Source organism: Ursus maritimus, unplaced genomic scaffold (assembly GCF_017311325.1).
Source record: "Ursus maritimus isolate PB19 unplaced genomic scaffold, ASM1731132v1 scaffold_12, whole genome shotgun sequence".
Taxonomy (NCBI): Eukaryota; Metazoa; Chordata; class Mammalia; order Carnivora; family Ursidae; genus Ursus; species Ursus maritimus.
Genome location: NW_024423564.1, coordinates 14,384,942 through 14,408,972, shown reverse-complemented (window position 1 = coordinate 14,408,972; position 24,031 = coordinate 14,384,942). Strand labels below are relative to the sequence as shown.

The 24,031-nt window shown below is 48.2% G+C and overlaps 1 protein-coding gene across 2 annotated transcripts in view; it reads left to right on the top strand.

Annotated features, from left to right (window-relative positions):
* The window catches only part of ELAPOR1 (endosome-lysosome associated apoptosis and autophagy regulator 1), a 33,312-nt gene extending 13,736 nt beyond the window's left edge, over nt 1–19,576 (top strand). For both annotated transcript variants that reach the window (XM_040626951.1, XM_040626950.1), the window contains 14 exons: nt 3,079–3,256; nt 3,967–4,095; nt 4,496–4,586; nt 6,492–6,597; nt 6,869–7,006; nt 7,520–7,783; nt 9,541–9,714; nt 12,307–12,487; nt 12,793–12,889; nt 13,376–13,477; nt 14,601–14,727; nt 14,804–14,982; nt 15,479–15,644; nt 16,749–19,576. In XM_040626951.1, coding sequence (XP_040482885.1) covers nt 3,079–3,256; nt 3,967–4,095; nt 4,496–4,586; nt 6,492–6,597; nt 6,869–7,006; nt 7,520–7,783; nt 9,541–9,714; nt 12,307–12,487; nt 12,793–12,889; nt 13,376–13,477; nt 14,601–14,727; nt 14,804–14,982; nt 15,479–15,644; nt 16,749–16,817 — 2,001 coding nt within the window. In that variant the 3' untranslated portion in view covers nt 16,818–19,576. The remainder of the gene's footprint in view (nt 1–3,078; nt 3,257–3,966; nt 4,096–4,495; nt 4,587–6,491; nt 6,598–6,868; nt 7,007–7,519; nt 7,784–9,540; nt 9,715–12,306; nt 12,488–12,792; nt 12,890–13,375; nt 13,478–14,600; nt 14,728–14,803; nt 14,983–15,478; nt 15,645–16,748) is intronic.
* The last annotated feature ends 4,455 nt before the right edge of the window (nt 19,577–24,031 follow it).

The window sequence follows — 24,031 nt, the reverse complement described above, 5'->3', positions numbered from 1 at the left end:
TCCGCAGTGACCCCAGGGCCAGAGGGTGGGGGGGGCAAGACGAGGTGGCCTCATTCATCTTCAGGTCGGAAACTGGTTTTGCCACCTTTGTTCTGCTGCTTATTCACATATGCTCTGTTGCAAAAAGCCATTGCGTTTTCTTTTGCTTGGTTTCTTCCATTCACTTAGCCCCTCTGGGCCACGACTGCCTGTCCATGCACACTCATTTCCTCATGGAACTCATCAGACCTGTCCCCTCGGCACTGCTTTTGTCAGCTGGCAAAGGGAATTCATTCCTACCTCCTGGCTCACTGGAGAATGGGCTCGCTGCTCGGTCTCTGCTGGTTCCTTCTTTTTCCCAGGCTTTCTGCCTCAGAAAGACTTTCCTTTGTAGTCTGCCTCACCTCTGAGTCAGCAGGCTCAGAGTATGAATGCTGTGCCAGGCACTGTGCCCTGGCTGGGGGCTCAGAGGTGACTGAGGGCTCCTGCCCTCCGGGAGCTCACAGTCCCGTGATGGAAGGTGAGGGATGGGAACAGGAGAAGGATGTGCAGGGGACTGGGGGAAGCCCGGAGAGGAGGGACCAGGACTGGGGGGCCAGGGAAGGCCTTTCAAAGGAAGTCATGTGTTCATTTCAACAGTCAGTTACAGTGCCAGGCACCCCGCATATAGCAGTTAACCGAACGGGGGAAACATCTACTTTCATGGAGCTTAATTCTTGCTGGGGAGCAAGTGGAAAGAGAGACAACAGGTCAAACACAAATTAGAGTATATCAGATGGCAGTAAGTGGAAGCAAAAAATTTAAAAAGGCTTAGGAGACAGAGTGGCAGAGGGTGGCGATGCTATTTTAGAGAGGGTCCGGTGACATTGGAGGACGTAACATTTGAACAGAGACCCGAGTGGCTTGAGTGGTGGCTGTAACGCTTTCCAGGCAGAGAGCACAGCAGGTGTGGAGGGGCAGACCTGTGCCCAGTGAATTCCAGGAACAGCAGAGAGTGAGCGGGGATGGCTCAGGGGCGCAAGTGGAGGGATTTGTCTTAGATCAGACATTCCGGATGAATTGTCTGTATCCCTAAACCACAGCCTCTCGGGAAGATACAAGTTGGGAAATCTGCATTCAGCATTAAGCATAGGCTTGGCTATTAGGATGCATAAGTGTTTTCTGGTTGGACAGCTGGATGAATTCTCCTTTTGCCAAACAAGCATGGGATAAAGTCCAGTCCTGAGCAGTGATTGTCTCATAATCATCCCTTACTCCCCACGCTCCCCCACCCTTGCCTCATGTTTGCAGCGTCGTTCTCTCCCCAGCATCCGAGGGACAACGGCTACACATCTCATCAGTTTTACCTTAGACTTAGCTGTGCAGTGTCTGGGGTTCTGTGTGACCTTGTAAAAATTATTTTCATTTTCTTGGCATCAGTTGACTCACTAATTAAATGGGGACACGTAATCCTGTTCCTCTTCTCTCCCCTCGGCATAACATGTGTCTGTCTTTGTTTCCTTCTGCCCCAATCTCTCCCCTCCCAGGCTCCGGCCAAGGCCCTCTAGATCTGTAGTGAGCTCTGCTGCCTGCCAGCCTGGATGTCTGGCCTTGCCTGAACAGCCCGGGGCCTCTGGATGCTCAGTAGGCCCAGGGCCGTTGCTCGCCTTGCAGCCCAGCCAAGGCTCAGGGGAGGAGCCCTGGAGCATGAGTGCCTGTGAATATGCATTCCTCAGGATGCCTTACAGAACTCTCACGATCGGTGCCTCATGCCTGCACTGGTTCCGCTCAGTCTCATGACTTCACTTTATCTTCTAAACTGTATTTTTAAATCAAGGGATGTAGCTCGAGCCGACTCCCACGATTGCCCTTGTGGCCTTTGCTGTGCCGTGGTGGTTTCCCAGGGACCAGGCTGGCCGGTCACTGGGGCTGCTGCACGTGCTGCTCCAAGAGATGGCCCGAGTCAGTCTTCCTGCTCCCCAGACCCTTCTCTCCATGAGACTCAAGGGGACGAGCTGGGCGAGAGCACCCGGGTTACAGCACAAGCCTGGGGCTCTGGCCATTGGCTGCTCTTCAGGGAGGAATCTCTTCACGGGGGTGCTGAGCAGAGGGGGGAGGAGCCCCAGGACCCAAGGCAGCACAGACTCCTCTTAAGACTTGTCATTTCTTATTCTGAATAAGATGGATGGATGCCTTATTCGCCCACCTTTTCACAGGCATGGCAGTGCCACCCACATCATCATCCCTTCGACGTAATTACACCTTTCATCTCTGACTTGGCCCAAGGGCCACACAGGAGGCTTGCACCTGCCACGCCAGGAGCCTCCTGCAGTCCATGCCCTCTTCTGTATCCAATACTTCCATCGAAAGAGTAGGGACAGCCCTAGTGAGTGACTTTTAAGATCTACCCTTAAAAATTCTCAAGCATATGCATTAGTACAGTACTATTAACTATAACCCCCTTGATGCACCTTAGATCCCCAGAACTTATTGGTCTTATAACTGGAAATTTGTACCCTCTGGCCAATGTTGTCCCTTTTGCCTTGGTGTCCCAGAGAACACAGTGTCCATCCGCCTGCACGGACCATTCTTATGCGATTGCTGCCCTTGCTAGATGGCAAGCTCCTTAAGGGAAGGAGCCATGTCTCATTCATTGCTGAGCCGCCAGCTCCGGCACACAGATGTAGTAGGCTTTCTATAAATGTCTGCTGACTAAATGAAAAAGCAAAGAAAATACTTGGAAGACAAATGGGGACATCCCTTTTTATGTTTGGGGATTTTCATCAGCTACGTTTCCTGTGACCTTGGTGGTAATAAGATGCCACATTGAAACCAGAGCTTTCCATGGAGACAACTGGTCCTTCCCTTCTCTGTCACACACGTCCTCACTGAGTGTATCCCTCTTCATCCAGTCAACATTCGGCAGGTAGTGATTGAGCTCAGCCGTGGGCCAGGCTCTGGGCTGGGAGCATGGGCTACACTGGAGACCAGAAAGAGGTCTCCCCCCTGGAGAAACTTTCATTATAGCCCAGAGTCCCCCCCACCCCCATTCTCTAGGTAAATTCCTGAAGATGTGCGAAATCCCACGCAGGCTGAGCCATTCTGAATCTATTTCTGCAGACCCAGCTCATGTACAAATGGGCCCAGCCGAAAATCTGTGGTGAGGATCTCGAGGGGGCTGTGAAGCTGCCCGCCTCTGGCGTCAAGACCCGCTGCCCACCCTGCAACCCAGGCTTCTTCAAGACCAACAACAGCAGCTGCGAGCCCTGCCCTTACGGCTCTTACTCCAACGGCTCCGGTAACCTCTCTGTCTGCATCCTGTCATTCCCTCGTCACCCACCTGGGGGGGCCGTGTGGGCACTCAGAGCGGTCAGCTGAATGTGCACGCTGTCCTTCCCAGGGAGGCAGTGAGGGCCAGGCCACCGTGCGGACTGAGTTCAGGAGGAGCGAGGTCAGGGTGGGCCCTGCCTGTAGGTCGGAGTCACACTGGAGAACGGCCTGCCTCCCTCCCTCTTCCAACTGTGATTGCGACTCCTGCCTCACATACCCAGTCCTCACCACAGAAGCTTCCAGCATGCAGCAGGGATGCTAACCAGAAGGTGTGGGGAGCGGGGATGGCCAGCTTGACACGATTGGAACCATAAGCCATGCTGCTGAAAGGTGTGGGGAGGATTTGTGTACCTATTCGTGTAAATGCATTTACTACTAGTAATGTGACACATAATGTGAACTATATGCATTGGACTAGAAGATTCATTTAAGTTTTGAAATGACAAAAATTAGTGGGCAAGTAAGGTAGCTGAGGTATTGGAATTAAGGGTCAGTGTTTATGTCCTGCCTTTGTGAAATACATTGTCAGTATGTTTTTGAGTCAACTTGATCTAACCGTGCTACGGTGCTGAGCATTACCCCCCTTTGGCTGCCCACCACTGTTGGCACTTGTCTGTGGGTGGACAGCTCCCGTCGGGGTGGCTGCAGCCTCCCTCGTGGATCTTGTGGTTCCCCCAGATTGCAGCCGCTGCCCAGCTGGGACTGAGCCTGCTGTGGGATTCGAATACAAATGGTGGAACACGCTGCCCTCAAACATGGAAACCACCGTTCTCAGTGGGATCAACTTTGAGTACAAGGGCATGACCGGTAAGCCTCCTCACTTACTGTGAGCTGTCAGCTCCCTGCTGATTGGAAGCTCTCCCACTTCACATTTCTCCATAACAGAGATGTCTGCAGAAAAATGAGCTAATCAAGCCATGCATCCTCCAGAAAGTTCCACTCCCCGCGGACCTTTGTTCTGTCAAACCGTAGTTTTAGAGATAGAACTGGAGCTAGAGACAACGTGCACATACTCCAAAGTGCTTGCTCTGAGAGTTTCGGAGTCTTTGACCAAAGTAGCAGGATAAATAACATGGTTTGGTTTTGGCGGTGGTCCGGGATGCCTCAAAGGACGGTGTTCTCTCTCTCTTTCAGAATGGCATCTGGGTGCACGTTTGCCCTGCACCTGGGACCACTGGGGCACTAACTCTCCCCTCTCCTTTTCCAGGCTGGGAGGTGGCTGGTGATCACATTTATACGGCTGTTGGAGCCTCAGACAATGACTTCATGATTCTCACTCTGGTTGTGCCAGGATTCAGGTGAGTGATACAAAGCTAAGGGGAAGTCCACACCACCTGGGCCACTTCCGAGTCCCACAGAGCTTGGAATCTCGTAGAGGAGAGGGCTTCTGGTGTGTAGGGTGATGGTCTGACAAAGTTAAACCGAACGCTAACACGGCTTCTTAGTTGCTGCCCACGCTGGCGGACCTCCTGGTGGCGCTCTCTCCCATCTGGCTTCTGTCATCGATTGGCCACAGGCTACTCAAATTCTTCCTCTGCATGCCCTTAGATAAAATGTTACAACAACAACTTTAAAAAAGAGGGCCAGGGGCGCCTGGGTGGCTCATTTGGTTAAGCATCGACTCTTGATTTCAGCTCAGGTCATGATCTCAGGGGCAGTGTTCGAGTCCCACATTGGGCTCTGTGCTCAGTAGGGAGTCTGCTTGAGATTCTCTCTCCCTCTGCCCCTCCCCACTGCACACTTTTTTTCCCTCTAAAATAAATAAATAAATCCAAAATAAATAAATTTATTAATTAAATTCGAAAAATATAAGAAAGAGGGCCAGAATACCCATAGACAGTTCATCTTTATTTGGGAAAAGAAGACTGAAATGGATTGTTCTTTTTTTCATATTGATTCCCATATCCCAAGAAGACCTAGGATGTTAAGCAATGTGTTTGCCATTAAAATAAATACTACAGGAAGTGTGGTATGGTGGGAAGAATACTTGACTGAAGACGGGCACTTGGACTTTGCCACTTACTGGCTTTGTGAACTTGGGAAAGTCACCATGTTCCTGTGGGCTTCAGGCTCCTCACTGGTAAAACAAGGAGGATTGACAGTCTGTGACTTTGGACTAACTCAAATTGAGATGATTTTTCTGGCCCAGTGGTTAGCTTAACTGTGTAGATAGGAGCTGGGACTGGTGGTCCTTAGGGTACAGGCAAATGGCCAAAGACAAAAGAAAAGCCATAAATGGATTTCCAAAGCCAAAGTGAATTCTTCTGCCCGAATGTGCTTTCAAGATGAGGGGGACCACTGAATGGGTTTCCCTATTGCCAGTCTGGCTTCTTCATTACCTTCTTCAAGCCCCCTCCTTTGCACTGCTGGCACAGTGCTCAGCCCAAGGTAGTTGCTCGAAAGGTATTAATTTCCCTTCTCTTAGTTTACACCAATCAGAGATGAGCAATTATATCCCATTTGCAAGGTGAGCAAATTTTTTAGGCTTTTGAGGGGATAACGTTCCCAAAAGGACGTTTCAATTGGCAAAGCCGACTGCCATAGTAAAGTGCTTCCTCACCTCCCCCACTCACCACCCCTCCCCCACCTGCCCTCTTGGGCATGGCTCTCTCTTTCCCAAAAGAAGGACCAGCCTGAGAGCTTGGCTGAAGAGATGACAAATTGAAATATCTGCTCATTCGACCCAAGCAAAGCTCCCCCCACCCCCGAGAGTGAGCTGCTAAGTGAACGTAGGTAATTCACGTCTTATGATGGTGGAGCTTCTCGAACCTTGACGTCCTTACGCATCACCTGGGAATCATGCTCACTCGCAGATTCTGATTCCATGGGTCCGGGGAGGGGCCTGAGGTTCCGTGCCTCTAATAAGCTCATGAAAAGTGGGGGAGGGCAATGCTGCTGGTCTGAGGACCCCACTCTGCTAGTGAGCTTGTAGAGCATTTTCCAAGGCACTCCTCCATCTGTTGTGCCCTTGGAGCTCACCACAGGGATGGAAGGTAAATAAGAAAGGCATTATCACCTTCATTTCACAGATGAGGAAGCTACAACTTGGTCACATAGCTAGGTGGCAGAATTGGACTTCATCTGTGCTCTTTCCAACATCCTCAGAACTGAATCCTGTCTCCCAGCAGACCTGTTGCTGCTGTGTGGGCTCTTCAGGAAGCACTGCCTGGTCTCTGGGACTGACTTTTAATTTCCGCCCACAGACCTCCACAGTCGGTGATGGCAGACACAGAGAATAAAGAGGTGGCCAGGATCACGTTTGTCTTTGAGACGATCTGTTCTGTGAACTGTGAGCTCTACTTCATGGTGGTATGTGTCCCTTTCTTTGTCTGCTATGGGGCTTCCAGGGATTATTGGGAGGGTCGGCCCCCCTCTGCCCCTTTGGCGCATCAACACAACTGACACCCCCGTTCATAGTAATTTCGCAGAGGAAGGGCCCAGACTGTCCATCAAGGACTTTACGGTTTAACATGGGTCCGACTGACTGCGATGGCCCTTGGGACGGCAGCAGTGTGGGAACCCTGTCCCCTACCAGCCACCCAGCCATTGTGCCTTCTTCACTTATCTGTCTTGGGTTCAGGGTGTGAATTCTAGGACCAACACTCCCGTGGAGACATGGAAAGGTTCCAAAGGCAAACAGTCCTACACCTATATCATTGAGGAGAATGCTACCATGAGCTTCACCTGGGCCTTCCAGAGGACCACTTTTCATGAGACGGTAAGCTCCTCCCCTTCTCCAGACCCCTGGCTCCCAGGGAGATCTCTGAGCCAGGATGATTCTCGGCGTTAGCTTAAGTATGAGTGTGAGGTTCAGAACCCCAGGGTTAGAAGGATCTGAAGGAGTCAAGCACAGAACTGTCTATTCCAGCCCCTGGGAAGCATCCAGCCTTGTCCAAACGACTTCCCAGGAAGATGACACTCTAAGTTCAAATACCTTTTTTTTTCCTTTTACAAGGAAGAGACCCGCTTTTTTCATATAATGGTATCTACTGCATATTTCTCCCACGGCACTTAATATTTTTATACAACATTTAGAATAGGTCAGTCTTGGGTTAGTGTGACACAAAAGGTTCACAGAGAGCTACTCTTAGTGAGTAAAAAGAATAGGGTGCTTCTACGATTTTTCTCAAGTATTATAGGGTGAAGAGGGTTAAGTAGTCATTTGCTGTTTCTAGAGAACTCAATTGCTGCTGGCGTCTCAGGCCTCTGCCCTGTCTCCTCTTGTTTCCAGGGCAGGAAGTACACCAATGACATCGCCAAAATCTACTCCATCAATGTCACCAACGTCATGGACGGGGTGGCCTCCTACTGCCGTCCCTGTGCCCTGGAAGCCTCTGACGTGGGCTCCTCCTGCACCTCTTGTCCTGCTGGCTACTACATCGATCGGGACTCAGGAACCTGCCACTCCTGCCCCCCTAACACAATCCTGAAGGCCCACCAGCCTTATGGCATCCAGGCCTGCATGCCCTGTGGTCCAGGGACCAAGAGCAACAAGGTGCCAGCAATGTGTCACGCATCCTAACCTTGGCCCTCTGGATGGACCACCTCAGAGGGTGCCAGGACCTGGGTGGGGTTCTTGAGGGGCTGATACCCAAGCATTCCCTGTAGCTGACTCCCTGGTTAGAGTCCTTGAGGACACCCGCCCAGGCTGTGACCGTGGAGGGCAAGTTCTTAGCTGTAGAGGTTGGTTTTCAGGGTCTAGGCCTCAGTTATGGACACGTCTCATCTTCAAGGGATGGGTTAGGGTGATCTGTGACCGTCTGGTCCAGCGGGTTATTTGGCATCTCTGCAGGGACCTAAAGGGAAGGAGTAAGAGCTTGGGCTCACATTCAGCCTACTGCGATCCAGCCTATTGTCATGGGAGTTGGCCCCCTCTCCTTTGGGAAGGCAACCCACCTTCGCTGGGACATCCAGTTAACTGGCATTGCTGTCTTTTACCCTAGAGGTTTTTTTCTAAAGTAGAAAAACAGTGCTGTTGCCCCATGTACTTTCTGAAGCTAAGAAGGTACTATGACGAAAAGCTCTTAGGTATTCATTAATGCTTTTTAAATGAACTTGTATTTTACCTATCACAACCACACCACCACACAGACGTCTGTGAGGCATTATTATACAGTCCGCAAATGCTGCTGTTTAGCTGTGTGGTAAATGCAACAGTTCTGACCCCGCCCCGCCCAACCTCTCCCGGGCACCCTAGACTTTTGCGGCAAACTTCCTCTCCTGGGGCTCCCTCTGCTGCTACGGGAGGGAATGACGGTCGCATAAGGCTGCTGCTGAATGCGGATCCTAAAACGGAGCAGGGGGTTGATGGGGTCGATGGGATATAAATCCCCCCAGTTCTAGGGATTTATTTATTTATGCCAGAGAGAGGGGGAGAGAGCGCGCGAGCAAGGTGGTGGGGGAGGGGCAGAGAGAGAGAGAGAAGCAGACACCCCGCTAAGCACAGATCCCCATGTAGTTCTCCGTCTCCCAACCCAGGAGATCAGGACCCATGAGACCAGGACCCATGGGATCAAGACCTGAGCCAAAACCAAGAGTCTGACGCTTAACCGACCGAGCCACCCAGGCCCCCCTAAATCCCCTTTCGAAGCTCAGTGTCCTGCAGAGAACCTGGGAGAGAGGAGGCAGGCTTCAGTGACTCTTTTTTTCATTTTTTTAAAAAGATTTTATTTATTTATTTGAGAAAGAGAGAGAGCACGAGCAAGGGGGAGGGGCAGAGGGAGAAGCAGGCTCCCCGCGGAGCAAGGAGCCCGATGTGGGGCTCAATCCCAGGACCCTGGGATCATGACCTGAGCTGAAGGCAGACGCTTAACCAACTGAGCCGCCCAGGCGCCCCTTCAGTGACTTTTAAATGGGGCGCGGGCAAGGCTTATAGTTTCTCTTCTGCCATCCTGAACACCTTCTTCCGGTTAGCCCCTCCTTGTCTTCTGATTAAAAGCAAGAAGGGGCTACCTTGTGTGTTGAGAGAGTTCCGTCATCTAGGCATAGGGACAAGGCTATAAAATCTGACCGATTTCCTTACTGAAAAATAGTGGAGTCGGGTTTGTACAGCATATGTGCTAACAAGTGACCTGTGGGATGTTACATAACCCCCACTGGCCCATGTCCCTTATTCTAATGCTCACCCAATCCTTGCATCTGCTTCCCTCACTCCTGAGCTGGATCAGGCCGGGGACACTAGCTGCCACTCTCCACTGTGGTCCCCTTAAGGCCCCGCCTGAACTGCCAGCCTGACGGACCCTTTCCCCTCAGATCCACTCTCTGTGCTACAACGACTGCACCTTCTCCATCAGCACCCCGACCAGGGTTTTGGACTACAACTTCCTGGCTTTGGCAAACACCGTCTCCCTGGCTGGAGGGCCCAGCTTCACTTCCAAAGGGCTGAAGTATTTCCATCACTTTACCCTCAGTCTGTGCGGAAACCAGGTAAGCTGTGTGAGTGCCGATGGCGTCCTATGGAAAGGGGCCACCAGTGGGGCAGAGCCAGAGACCAGGACACAGGAGCAAAGCCAAAAACCCAGGCAGCAGGCAAATGAGAAAGCTCCAGCGTTTCTAAGTGATAATTATTCTCCCTAAGGACCTTTTCCTCTAAAATTAAATCATTTGGCTTATAAACATTTAGGAAAATAAAGGTGTTGGAGAGAAGATACTCATTTACTCCTACCTGACTTTTATTCTTTCAAAACGAATATATAAAAACAATGCCAAAGGAGGTTTTTTTTTCCCTTTTAAAAGCAGTCTTCACTAATCATGGCACTTGTCATTTGTTTTCGAAAGGCTGGATAAAATTGTTTGTAGTTCATCTCTAAGAACCTTTGCTGACAGTTTTTTAAAAAGTAGTGTGAAAGGGTTTATAGGATGTGGAAAGAATGTTACCTTTAGCCATTTCATGCGGCTGTAAATACGTTGGATGCAGAATTCAAAGACAGAAATGTAAAGAGTAATCACACCACTACTGCACTTAACCAAATTACAAACAAGCCAGGATTAGCAGTCGGAGGGATGGTTTCAAATGTTACAAAATAAAGGGCATCTTGCGCCTCCAGTCTGCGACCCTGTGTGGCAGTGAGACCCTAACACAGCATAGGCTCTACACCTTCTGGAGCGTGCAAAAAAAAGTCGATCTGTGTTTATATAGAGAACATGCCAAGAAATAAAGGAATCAATGTTCTACGGCAATTATATCTTAATAAAACAAGAAATAGACGAATCTATGGAAGATTAGAGATACATGTCTCGATCTTGCTTTTACAAGTCTTTGAAGTTCAAACGAAGCTTCCAAAGTGAGTTAGTGATAACTCAGAAACTGAAACTGATTAAAGCAAGACCCATGTAGCAAAAGTTCCATTCAGTGAGTTGGGAGAGAGATGAAAATGGGGAATCTGGAGAGATTGCCTTTTTCGGTCTTTGCTCCTTTATTCTTTTCAGAAATGCTTCCTGTGTACTGTCACACTGCTGACTGTCAGTTCGACGACAAAATAGCTCTTTGTTTTTACCATAACGTAAAGGTCTCTTTCTGTTCTCGTGTCCCTTATTTCTTACAACCTAAAAAATAAACTAAGAATCCCCAGGGTTAGCAACTGACATAACTTCATAAAATTCAGAGTATTGAAAATCCTACATCATAAGGGCTTAGTACACTTCCCGTTTTAAACATTTTATTAAGCTTTTAATTTTATTTCCAGCACAGTTAACATACTGTTACATTAGTTTCAGGAGTACAATATAGTGACTCAACACTTCCATACGTCGCCTGTTTCCCCCATCCCCCCCTCCTCCGGTGACCACCGGCTTGTTCTCTATAGTTTAGAGTCTCTTTCTTGGTTTGCCCCCCTCTCTCTCTCTTTTTTTTCTCCTTTGTTTGTTTGTTTTGTTTCTTAAATTCCACATATGAGTGAAATCATAATGGCATTTGTTTTTCTCTGACTGGCTTATTTCACTTAACATTATACCCTCTAATTCCATCCATGTTGTTGCAAATGGCAAAATTTCATTCTTTTTTATGGCCACGTAATATTCCAGTGTGTGTGTGTGTGTGTGTGTGTGTGTGTGTGTGTGTGTGTACACCACATCTTCTTTATCCATTAATTTATCTATGGACACTTGGGCTGCTTCCACAATTTGGCTATTGTAAATAATGCTGCAGTAAACTTGGGGTGCACATATCTTTTTGAATTAGTTTTTTGTATTTATTCTTTGGGTTTAATACACTTAAATTTAAAGTAATCAACAAATTTTTTTATACTGGCAAACAAGTTGTATACTGATATTCCATAAATTTAACATTTTTGAAGGAATAATATCTCAATAGTTCCTCTATTACAAAATCTCCAGGAAGAAGGAGTCTTATTCCTACCATCTTTCAGAGTTCTCTACCGTGAAGGTGCTTACAGAGTATTTTATTTCTTGTCATGTTCTCTATATAAACACAAACTTTCTTCTCTTGATACTTTTTTTTTTTTTAATGGAATAGGTTCTGATTGTTTCTAGGATGTCCTGTCTCAAGGCAGGGAAGAGGCTAGTCGTGGGGTCTGTTTTAACTGCTGGGAATCTCTGTCTGGAGGGTGCTCCCACGACAAGCACTACAGGAGACACAGATGGAATGTGAACCAGGCCAGATGTTCAGAAATTTCAGGGAATCCATTCTATATTTCAGTATCTATCTAGAAAATTGGCCAGGATAAGGAAGACCCTGACCTGGTGGGCTGGTAGATTAGAGCTCCAAATCCTTTGCCACCATCACAACCCCGCTCATATAAGGCTCCCACGTGACTCCAAGAACAAAAAGGCTTGCGACCCCTGGGCCAGAGTTCCAGAAACTAGGACACCACGGCCTTATTTTTAGCTTAAAAAAAAAAAATGTGTCTTGTCATTAGATCTGGGATGAAATCATTCCACTGCAACATACCACGGAAGGCTGAAATTTCAGATGTGAAAACACTGTGCCCTCCCCCGCTCTGGGAGTTCTGTGACCGTTCACTCCTTCCCACTCCTTCCTCCCGACGTCCCCCAACGCAGGGTAAGAAAATGTCCATGTGTGCCGACAACGTCACTGACCTTCGGATCCCTGAGGGTGAGTCGGGTTTCTCCAAATCCATCACAGCCTACGTCTGCCAGGCGGTCATCATCCCCCCGGAGGTGACAGGCTACAAGGCTGGAGTGTCCTCGCAGCCTGTCAGCCTGGCCGACCGACTTATCGGTGAGTGACCCCACCGCTCCAGCCTGTGTGAGCGTGTATGTGTGTAAGAGAGAGTGAGGCTACCAGGCTTGGAGGTAAAAAGGCCCCAGATGAGGGGCCCACCCTCTTGACCTCTGTTCTCTGTTCCATCCTGGGGTGCCAAGTGCCCCGTGGGGCCTCTGACAAACCTCGGTTCACCCTTTCATGAGCCAGTCGGGGGTGTGAGGAGATGGAGGAAGGTTGGGTGTTGACAGGTATTGAAAGAATTGAAGTGGTTGCTGGCTCATGCTACTAATGACAACTAATTAGGAGCTCTAATTCGGCAGGGGTGACAACAGATATGACTCTGGATGGAATCACCTCCCCAGCTGAACTTTTCCACCCGGAGTCCTTGGGAATACCGGACGTGATCTTCTTTTATAGGTGAAGATGAGAGACCAGGCCGATGCAAGGGAAACCTAGCCCCTTCGCCATTTCTGGTGCACCCCTCTCTCCAGCCACCTACTTGTCAAGCCAGGACATGTCCGATGTGTCTAGCAGATTCACCCAGCAATGACAGCTACAGGCTGGGAGTTCACTGATCCCAGCTTCTGGGGTATTATTGGGGCAGGTGTGCCCCAGAGGCAGGGAGAAAGACGGGATTATCTGTGGCCGACTTCCCTTCCTGCCTTAGGAGACTCCAGTGTTATGCCTATGCTAGCCTTTCCTGGACCAGTGCCTTTCCCCTTGACCAGATCTCCCTGACCCCCACTGTCTCAGCGTGTAAAGCAACGCCTGTGCACTCCCAAGTCCTGACTGCCCCAGCAAGGGAACTGTTCCATGTTGACTCACCTAGTGGTTCTGCAGCGAAACAGAGGAGTGACTTCTCTCCCCCTCCCCCACCCCCCGGGGGGCTGGCTTTCTCTGCAGGTCCAATGACGTGACCCAGTCCTGCAGTTCTGGGAGATCAACCACCATCCGTGTCAGATGCAGCCCACTGAAACCCGCCCCTGGAAGTCTGTCGCTGCCGAGGTAAAGGGGTGTAACAAGGTTTCCCTTCTTTGGATTTGTTTCATCCCAAGAACCAAAGAGAAAACAGTCTGAGAGCCATTAGTGGGCTCCTGGGGACCCAGTCAGGACTCTGAATTCTCAATCTTCTGATGTCAAGAATGGGGCAGAAAGAAGAGTCCAAGATACTCTCACATTCCCATACCATTACGGGGACAGCGGCACAGCCAAATGGTTACTGGACTCATGCCCTCCACTTACTAGCTATGTTGTCATGGATACATGTCCTATCTTCTCTGGGCCTCTTGTTCCTTCTCTGTAAAATGAGGGTAATAAGTTCTCTCAGGGGGTGGTCGTGAGGATTCAATGAGACCATGAGACTTGCGGATTTCTTACAGTGTGTCCTTGCTATTACTAGAAGAGTAACGGTGTAAGGAATCCCAGGAATCTCTCCGCCACCAAAAGACCCAATTCTCAGTTTAATAGCTGAGGGCACTAAGTCAAGAATTCTGGAACCAATTTGATTATAATCCCCTTCCCCCACCTCCTTTTTCCCCCCTCACATGACCCCAACATGTTGAGGGGCACCAGTGTCTTGAGGAAGATGGTTTGGGGTATGCTGTTTCTAGAAAGCAGCTGCTCAGGAGATGGGGAGCAAAGCAGGGTATTTTGACTCAACAATAGTGTCAAAACGTCAGACCACTGTTCTTGCTGGAGTAAACATTGCAGTAAAGTACCTAACAGAGATCCACAACCTGAAGTCCATTCCTGAAACACCCCCGACCCTGGAAGCTGCATCAAAGTGACTTTTGCAAAATGTCACAGGTCCATGGGGGAGAACAGGAGCCTGAGGGGTTGGCTGGGGCAGCCATGCTACAGCTCAGACACCTGACATTAGCTCTCATCTGATGCTAGCAGAAACAAACAGGCAGAGGGTAGAGAACCCAGTGGAGGCTGGGAAGGCCTCTTGTCATCAGGGACATCGGAGAGCAAAATGTGTATTAAGGACTAGTTGGAAGGATCGTGGTGGGGCTAAGAGTTTGGCAAAGAGGGGATGGAGCAGGCAAGCTACGAGATGATGGGACTCCCTCCAGCTCTTCCCACCATACAGTGAGTAAGCACTCAAGTCTCCTTCCTGCTTTGCTAGCGCATGTTCCGACGGGACCTGTGATGGCTGTAATTTCCACTTCCTGTGGGAGAGCCTGGCTGCTTGTCCGCTCTGCTCCCCTGCTGACTACCACACTATCGTCAGCAGCTGCGTGGCTGGGATCCAGGTGGGTCTCTCTGCGTGGGGATGTCCCAGGAGAGAAGGGAATGTGATCTCTGAGTTCCTTGTTTTTCTCCCCACAGAAGACTACTTATGTGTGGCGAGAACCAAAGCTGTGCGCGGGTGGCATCTCCCTGCCTGAGCAGAGAGTTACCATCTGCAAAACGATCGATTTCTGGCTGAAAGTGGGCATCTCTGCAGGCACCTGTACTGCCATCCTGCTCACCGTCTTGACCTGTTACTTTTGGAAAAAGAATCAAAAGTACATGGTGGGGTGTTGGAGTTTGGGGATGGACAGGGCTGGATCATTGAACCGGGAGGAGAACATCTGAGAATTAAATCCATGAGGCTTTTCTCTGGAGTTGACCACAGACCCTGTGACTCTGGCCAGAGACTTGTTGAGCCACTTATCCAGTGTATGCCTTGGCTATCCTGACTCCTGAACAGGGACAGTACCATGCGGCAGTCTATAAATGACTGTTAGATGCTCAAAGGAAAAGCAGAGTATCCTTAATTTGTTGTTATTTTTAATAATAATTAAAATAATAACTTTATGATTCCATATTTCTAGTAAGCTTTGAGAACACAGAAACAGCCAGCCTTAAGGGAAAAAGATCACTGAACTGGAAGTCAAGACTCCCTAGCTATGCTTTGGTTTCCTTACCTGTGGTTACCTGTTTAGAGCCCAGCCTCTCTCCCTCCCCCTTCCCTTATTCCACATTTCGTTGTCTTATCTTTCCCATCCCCCTGTGTCATAGATTGGAGTACAAGTACTCCAAGCTGGTGATGAATGCTACCCTCAAGGACTGCGACCTGCCAGCAGCCGACAGCTGTGCCATCATGGAAGGCGAGGACGTGGAAGATGACCTCATCTTTACCAGCAAGAAGTCACTCTTCGGGAAGATCAAATCATTTACCTCCAAGGTAGGGAGGCTGGCCAGCGTGCTGAGGTCAGCCTGGAGGGCTGGAGAAGACACCAGTCCTAGGACATTGAATGGTCCCACACTGTTCAGGGACCACTCACTACTCAACTCCCCACCCTCCCTACTGTTCTAGCCCCCCACCCTCAAAATCCTGGCTTCTGCCTTCTGTATATCCACACCATTACTGTTTCCCATGGGGCCCAAGGCTGCTCTTGACCAGGCTCCTTCTCTCCCAACATGCACTCCAGTTGATGGACTGTTTGGGCCTTTTAACTTCCAGAAGGAGTATTGAACCATCCACGTTGTAAGAATCATTTCCCTTTTTTTTTTTTTTTTTGGAGGGTGGGGAAGAGGCGATCTCTAGGATCAACGTCTGATAGAAGCAAGGCTCTCCTTTGACCAGTGGAGGGTGCTGTCCCTTGATGTCTGGGCCCCTTCCTGTGGGGGCTGAGTCATAGCTAAGTCTACGCTGCTCACCACTGAGCACTGTGGAGCTGGGAGAGTTGGCTCTGTATGTGTGGGTGGGTGAGCAAATTTGAAGCTCATAAATGCCGTGCTGACAACGCTGTCACTGGGTGTGGGGCCAGCACAGAGCATCCAAGCAACGCCTCCAGGGCCACAGCCCTCTGCAGCCCCAGTCCGCCAGAACCCACACCTCGCTGCTGCCCTGAACCAGTTCATCACACAGGTGTGGGTGGGAGGGTGGTGACCAGAGAGGAGAGGACTGGAGGGACGGTGAGGGGAGGGCAGGTAGGTGTTTAGATTGCTGAATCTCATTCCCTTTGTGCTAACCTATCAGGGTGACTCGGGGGGTGTGTGTGTGTTTAACCAACGGGAGAACAATTTACCCTGGGACCTCTGAGTCTTTCTGGGCTTTTAGAAGTCAGCAAAGATGCAAAGCAGGGGGTTTTAAAGATTTTTCTTATCCTCTCACTGACTGAAAGGACCAAGAAGAATAGAGGGTATCTTATGTCTGTTTCCACAAAGCCACTGGAAGCAGGAATTCCTTAAGGGTTCCTTCTGTCACCTATTTTCCATTTCTCTCCTTTGTTCCCCAAACTTGCCCCCGTGCAGCAGCCAGCTCCTGTCACCATCTCTCTTTCAGAGGACTCCTGATGGATTTGACTCCGTGCCACTGAAGACATCCTCAGGAGGCCCAGACATGGACCTGTGAGAGGCACTGCCCTGCCTCCCCCGCCTCCTCCCTGGGCGCATCACCTTGCAAGCCTGTGGCGATTTGGGTGCCAGCTTCCTGCTGGAAATCTCTTCATTGTGGCCTTATCAGAAGAAGTTTGGATTTCAGATATTTGGTTTTTTTATAGAGTACCCAAACCCTCCTTTCTGCTTGCCTCGAACCTGTCAAATATACCGTCACTTCGTTTGTATATCACTCCCTTGCTTGCATCTTGTTTCCCAGAATGGTCCAGCCACCAGAGCCATAGCTTCGTCTGCTCGTAATTCGTATAGCCCGGAAGGAAAATATTTCTCTCTTCTCAAATACAGAAGCAACTTCCTCTGTCCTTTTACTTAAGGGCAGAAGCAGCTGGGAGTTTTCCTGATGATATGCCCTCAGCTCATGATGTCTTCAGGAGGGAGGCTGTGTAAGGAGGGTGTTGGTGTTCCCTCCTGGATCGTCATGGTAGCCTGGATTCTTCTCTCCTGGATAAGGAGAGCCTTGAGTTTCACGGATAGGCTGAGGGCAAGGTGAGGAAGTCTGGGGAAGAAAAGGCTCAATAAGCACAAAGAGAGGCAATAAGGAATTTTTGTTTTGTTGTTTAAACTAGGTACTTTATTCCCTTTTTCTTAGTCAGTGATAAATAGTCTCACAGGATGAAAAAGTGCACCAAGAAAATGCCCAAAGCCCTGGTGAACCTGTTCTCCCCATTTTTTTTTTTAACGTCCCACCATCTCCCTATGACACTAAAGAGAACCAGGTAAGCCCCAAACACAGGTGTTCTAGCTTTCTTCTCTGCTTGCTTTTACCCACAGAGATGACCTTCCTTCTACCAGCAAGGAAGATTTCCTGTCCTTGAGGGCCCCATTTGTAGAGGCTTGAGCCATATTTTATGGCTCAGGATTAACTTACTTTGAAAGGGGTATCTTATTTTGAAAGACCACGAGGAGGCCAAGGTTTTAATGGGGCCATGGGGGACTGGGGGGGGATCCAGCCCACAATGGGATGGACCCGAGGTGGTCAAGATGTCTGTTTCTAAGCTCAACTCATCTGCCCAGCTACAGAATAAACATTTTCTAGGCCAGCCAAAACCGGAATTAACTCCAGCCCATACCCCAGCCAGAGGACCAGGTCAGTCTTCACGGAGAAAAGACGAGGGGAATTGAATAAGATGTTTAGCGAACCGGAACACCTCACACTTTCAAGTCCCTAGCCTTCTCTTCTTCCTGTTCTCATTTCTTATGTGTGCTAAAACACAAAAAAGACTTCTAGTCCCAATTTCTGGCAGCATCCCTTCTGAAAGGTGAGTAAAGTGAGTGCCCTCCGCGCCCCCTTCTCTCCACTTTGACACCCAGTATAATTGATGGACCTCAAGTAACTACAATGGCAAAACCAGTGCAAGAGTTTAAATTCCTGTTTTCTTCTTACTCCTGGTGGTTCTCCCTCCCTTGCTGTCAGGCTGGCATGACCATCCCTTGGTCAAGGGCCCAGTCGCCCTTGGTTGTGCCTATCTCCTTTTTTGAATGGCCACCTGGTGCCCAGAGGGTAGGTAGAGAATGGGGATGGCATTTCAGAGTGGTTTGTCTGCCAAAAAATGGTCTGCTGATCTGATGAGGCGTTGCTGCCCTGGCAGTGGCCTATAAAAGGGTCAGGGAGAACCGGGCCCTGCTCTAACAGTAGCATCACGGAAGGCCAGCAGTCCCTTTGGTTCAATAAATCTAGAAGCTTTGTTGGAGGGTGTGCTCCTCTTGTGGGAGTCAGGCTCTCAGACCCTGTAGCGACGTTGGAATTTCTCCCGATGGATGCTGACGCCTAGCTCCTGAATCCAGCCGAAAGTTCTGTAGCCTCAGCATCACCCAGAAAGCACCTGCTTTCCCACTGAATAACTTTCTTTTGTGACAAGAGCCATACGAGGTCCTCAGACTACTCTGGAAGCAGTAGGAAAAAATATCTACCCTGTTGACTTCTTTATTCTGACATCTTGAAACTGAATGCCCCCAGAGCAACCTCAAACTCCACTGATTTGGTCATAATGCTTTAAACATCTCCCTTTACCTATCCCTTCATGTACTGACTTCTACAGATCTTCCCTGTGACTTGCCAGGAGCTCCTGAGTTATGATATTGGGGTTTGCCTGTTGCTTAGACATATTTGGTATTTTTTAACAGCCCTATTGAGATATAATTCACCTACCATACAATTGGCTCATTGAAAATGTACAATTCAATGGATTTTAATATATTCACAGAATTGTGCAGGCATCACCATACTCAATTTTAGAACAGACACACATTAGGCTTTATATGGGAAAAGTCTTTAGCTCTTAAACTAAGGCTATAGTGGTTTGCACAGGCTACTGGGAGAGGTAGTGTGGGCTCAGGAGACAAAATACTTAAATCCCATTTGGTCACCTCGAGCACTGGAAGACCCAAGTAATTCTCATCATCTCATCGCATCACCTGATTTGGCTGGGAAGACAAACGAATATTGTGGTATATTCAAGGACCGGGTGATTTCTTATGCCAAGACAATTTTTTTTGGTCTGACTCTACATTAAAGATAAGACTGACTATATTTATACAACAGAGACTTTGTAACAGATTTTTTCAGCTTTGTGAAACCAAATTTTTGTCCCACGAAGACTGCTTGGATTTCCTTTTTATTTTGTATTCCAAGAGTTTGTAGTTTGTTAGGGGATGGCTATGGCTTGTCACATTTTCCCCCTTTTCTTCTTTTGTGAAATAAAACATACGTTTCAAGTTGTTTTTCTTGAACGCAGGTTGGGTGGCTGGATGGGGGAGTGAGAAATGGAAGTATTCTTGAATCTTAAGCTGAAGGTGAGGAGGATTCTGGAACCCCAGAGTGACAGAGACAAGAGCATGCTTCACAGCAATAGAGACCTAGGCTAGAAGGCCTCTCACCACCTGTTAAGGAATCAGCCAACAACCAAAGCCTACTTCCACGGTAATAAGATGCATCTAATGATGCTTTACTTCCCCAAACTGGGTGAGGATCAAAGACAGAATACATAAAACACTTAGCATCTCCCCTCCCTTCCTTTCCAGTTCAGTTTTCTCTCGGGTGGCATTGAGCCTGCCACCTAACAATGTATCTACAAAGACAAGTAAAATTTGCTTCTTTGGGTATGGAGTGAGATGTGGACAAAATCCTAGAGGACATCAGCACCTACCATTTCCAGGGTTAGCTGGATTTTCCTGTGTTGGTACTTTCCTTCACTCTAGCTGAGGGCATTTAACCCCCCAAGAAGATTTCCCTCAGCTGGTTGTTTTCCTCAGACTGAGTTGTACTTGGTTGTACTGATGGTTAAGTATTTAAATATCACCCCAGCTTATAGTATAAAGTCCAGACTAGAGGCAGGTACTATCCCCATTGTAATAGATGAAGAAACTGCATCTCCAACAGAGTTAGTACTGTGGCATGTAAGGTCCCTAAAGCCTACCTGCCCCTCTCTGCCCACATTGCTTCTACTCTATCCACACTTCTAAAAAAAAAAAAAAAATAGATTTTATTTTTAAGTCACCTCCACACCAAATGTAGGGCTCGAACTCACAACCCTGAGATCAAGAGTCACATGCTCTACTGAGCCAGCCAGACACCCCACTATTCACACAACTTTTGACTGTCCCTTACTCACAAGCTCTTTTGCACCTCCCTGCGTTGGCCTGTGCCTCTGCCTTTGCCCCTCCCCTTCCTTTTCACCTGACACCCACCCAGCCTTCAAAATCACCCCACTGTGGGGATGCCTGGGTGGCTCAGTTGGTTAAATGTGTGCCTTCGGCTCAGGTCATGATCCCAGGACCTGCATTGGGCTCCTTGCTCATCAGGGAGCCTGCTTCCCCCTCTGCCTGCTGCTCCCCCTGCTTTGCTCACTCTCTCTCTCTCTCTCTCTGACAAATAACATTTAAAAAATCTTAAAAAAAAAAAAATCACCCCACTGTGAAACTTTCCCTGGCTCACCCACTGGGGACACAAGAGTGAAGAAACACTGACATGGGAGTACCACAGTTAATTTACATGAATTCAACCATATACTGTGTAGTGTCCCAATGCATCAAACAAGCAACAGACATGACCAAGCTTGAAACTGTGGGAGGGGCACCTGTCTGGCTCAGAAAATGCAGCATGCAGCTCTTGATCTTAGGGTTTTGAGTTTGAGCCCCATGTTGAGTGTAGAGATTACTTAAAAATAAAATCTTAAGGGCACCTGGGTGGCTCAGTCGGTTAAGTATCTGCCTTTGGCTCAGGTCATGATCTCAGGGTCCTGGGATTGAGTCCCGCATTGGATTCCTTGCTTGGAGGAGAGCCTGCTTCTCCCACTCCCTCTGTCTCCTCCCCCACTCATGCTCTGTCTCTCCTTCTCTCAAATAAATAAATAAATAAAATCTTAAAAAATTAAAGTCTTAAAAAAAAAAAGAAAAGAAACTGGTGTGTGTGTGTGAGGGGGAGGGATATGTGAATGATTTTAAGGGTTTCCCAATCACTGACAAAGTGAAATACACTGTCAGGTGACCAGGCATGAAGATATTAACAAGTTGGTCTATACCTTAAAGAAGACAATTAGTTGAAAACCACAAAGCAACAACGCCTATTGAAGAGACAGAGAAACTGATGTAAGGTTGCATATACAAAAGTTCATGGATAATTTAAGAGCTACTCAAGGAGAATTTGGAATATAAACTAACTCCATATTAGTGCTGAAGTTAACAATTCCACATAAAATGTAATACCCCAAACCGTAGAGTGTGGTAGCAGAATGGACACCTCATTCCAATTTTAACAGAGGGAGAGGCAGGATCAAAGTCCCCCTAGATCCTGGCAGCTTTCCCTGACCCAGGTTATTTTTAGATGGTTCCTCCTCCATTGTCCAAGGACAGCAACATTAACTTCCTTTGTTACTGTGTCTCTCTGATAGAAGGGAGTGGGCAGCCTCAAGCTGGAAGTTGGGTTGTCAGTTTCTCCCGAAACAGTATGATAAATGCTACTGTACTGTGGGAAACTAGAAGGGTGGGCGCTGCACCAATCTGGGGTGGGGGAGGGTGAATAGTGTATCAGAGTTTCCTGGAGGAAGGAGGAATTGGCCAGTTCGGAGGAACAGGGGAGGGAAGGGGAGTTCCAGGTAGAAGGGGGTTGTATAAAGGCTCAGAGACAAGAAAGGGGAGCTACAAGTAGCTCAGCATGGGGAATGGGAGGAGGAATGCCAAGAGAGAAGGGGAACATTTTAGAGAATTTGGTAGAAGGCAGATCATTAAGGGCTTTGCAAGGTATGTTTGGACATTCTCCTGAGGGCAACAGGTAGCCACTGAAAGTTTCTAGCAGGGGAGAGGGTAGGGTTTGTTTGTCCAACACTGAGAAATCCAAGACAAAAAGAGGAATGCAAAGAGGTGCTAAAACGAGGCCCAAGAGAGCCCTCCTATATTGGCCAGCACTGAACTGGTAAAAACTGAGGAAGGCATCTGGGGCTACATGCTCCTCCCTCTCTTCTTGCTCTCTCCCTGCAGGCAGTCATTCTCCCTAGGCTACCTGCTAGCTGCCCAGGGCAGTATCTCAGCTAGGACTCTACTCCCTGAACCTGCAACAAGCTTCTAACCTCTCTCCCTACTACTCCCTGCAACTCACTCACCCAATAAGGATATAATAGGCACCTACCATGTGTAAGGCACTATGCTAGGTCCTCTGGAGATGAAGATGCAATAAAGGGTCTCTGCCTTATAAGAAAAAGCCACATTTTCTAGCCAAGTTCCTTAGGCCTCTGTTTTCTGCTAAGGAATGCTAACAGAGAGACAAGCCCAAACATGAGACTATCTTAGAGCCTTACCAGGATTCAGGTTTGGGCTCTATTGCTTAATTTCCCTGGGCCTCAGTGTTCTTGTATAGAAGATAAAGGGGTTGACGCAGCTGTTTTCCTTGAACCCTTGAACCCCTGGGTCCTCAGATGCAGCACCCAATAGCTATTCTCAGTATTAAAGCCTAATGGAAACCACACAACCAAAATTGGTATGGCTTCACATCATCGCTCCGTAACTAAAGTATTATGTTGATTTGTTCTTGCGTTAGGTTCTGGCAGTGTAGTGACACTGTTTATTTTCTGCTGATCAGAAATTCTAATTGGCAGCTGTATATATCCGATTCATATAAGAAGGGGAAATGAATTTTTTAAAATCATTTTTGTTAGACAAACATATTTTAAAACATGGGGGACAAGGTGATGAAAAGATTAGGAATTAATAGGCTACCAGTTAGCTAGGATTCACGACCAGCTCTAAAAATTCTATGATTCGTAAGTTGATGAAGTGTGCCATTATGTTAATCTGTTATATTTATCAGGTAACATGAGCATTTTAAAGGAAGATGACTATAATATAATAAGACTAATGGTGAAAACTCCTAAGAAAATTCGGAGAGGCCAGAATCTTAAGGTCATCCTTCCAGTTATACTGATGGCCTCCTTACAGGACTGTGCAGTGGACCTGGGCCCCTGTGCAGCCTCGGGAACATCTATCACTGTCTTGAAACTCAGTAAACAACACACTTTGGCAGTGCCTTCACTGACACGGAAGAGTCAGCCCTTATCAGACCTTGCCCTTAGAAGGTTTCAGGGAAGCGAACACTATGAAGACAGTTTTCTTACATGTTTTCTTCGGAGACTGCGGCTGCCTACATGTCCTTTCCGCTGGTTTTAAATCTAGCATCCTAGGCAAACCCAGACAACCCCCTTACCCAAGCCCCCTCCAGATCTCTACTTGTCAGCTTCACCACTGTCTTTAGCCCTATACTATATCTAAGTTGGCCTGGCAGGCACTTGTTGGGGGACAGGGATAGCAATGCCATATCCTCATCACAGGAGCCCATGCAAGTGCTGTGAGACTAAGAAGGTCTTAGCACAGCTAGCTGTGGGGCATTGGGGATGGGGCTCTAAAGTCTGTAAGAAGCATGGGGTGGACAGACTGCCTATCCCCAAATCCTCCAAATAATCTCTTGTTATCAGCAATACTTTTTGATAACTTTGGCTCCAATCAGCAATCATAATATTTCACTGTTAAGGGCGTGAACATTATAAAATGAAAATATGGTGAAATCTTTGTTCTAGGAGTTTTAAATAGACCCAAGGTGTGACTTCAATACCTTGTACTGCCTTCAAACTTGCTAAATACTTCCCCTCGGAAAAGTTTCCTCATGTCCCTCTCTAAAATATT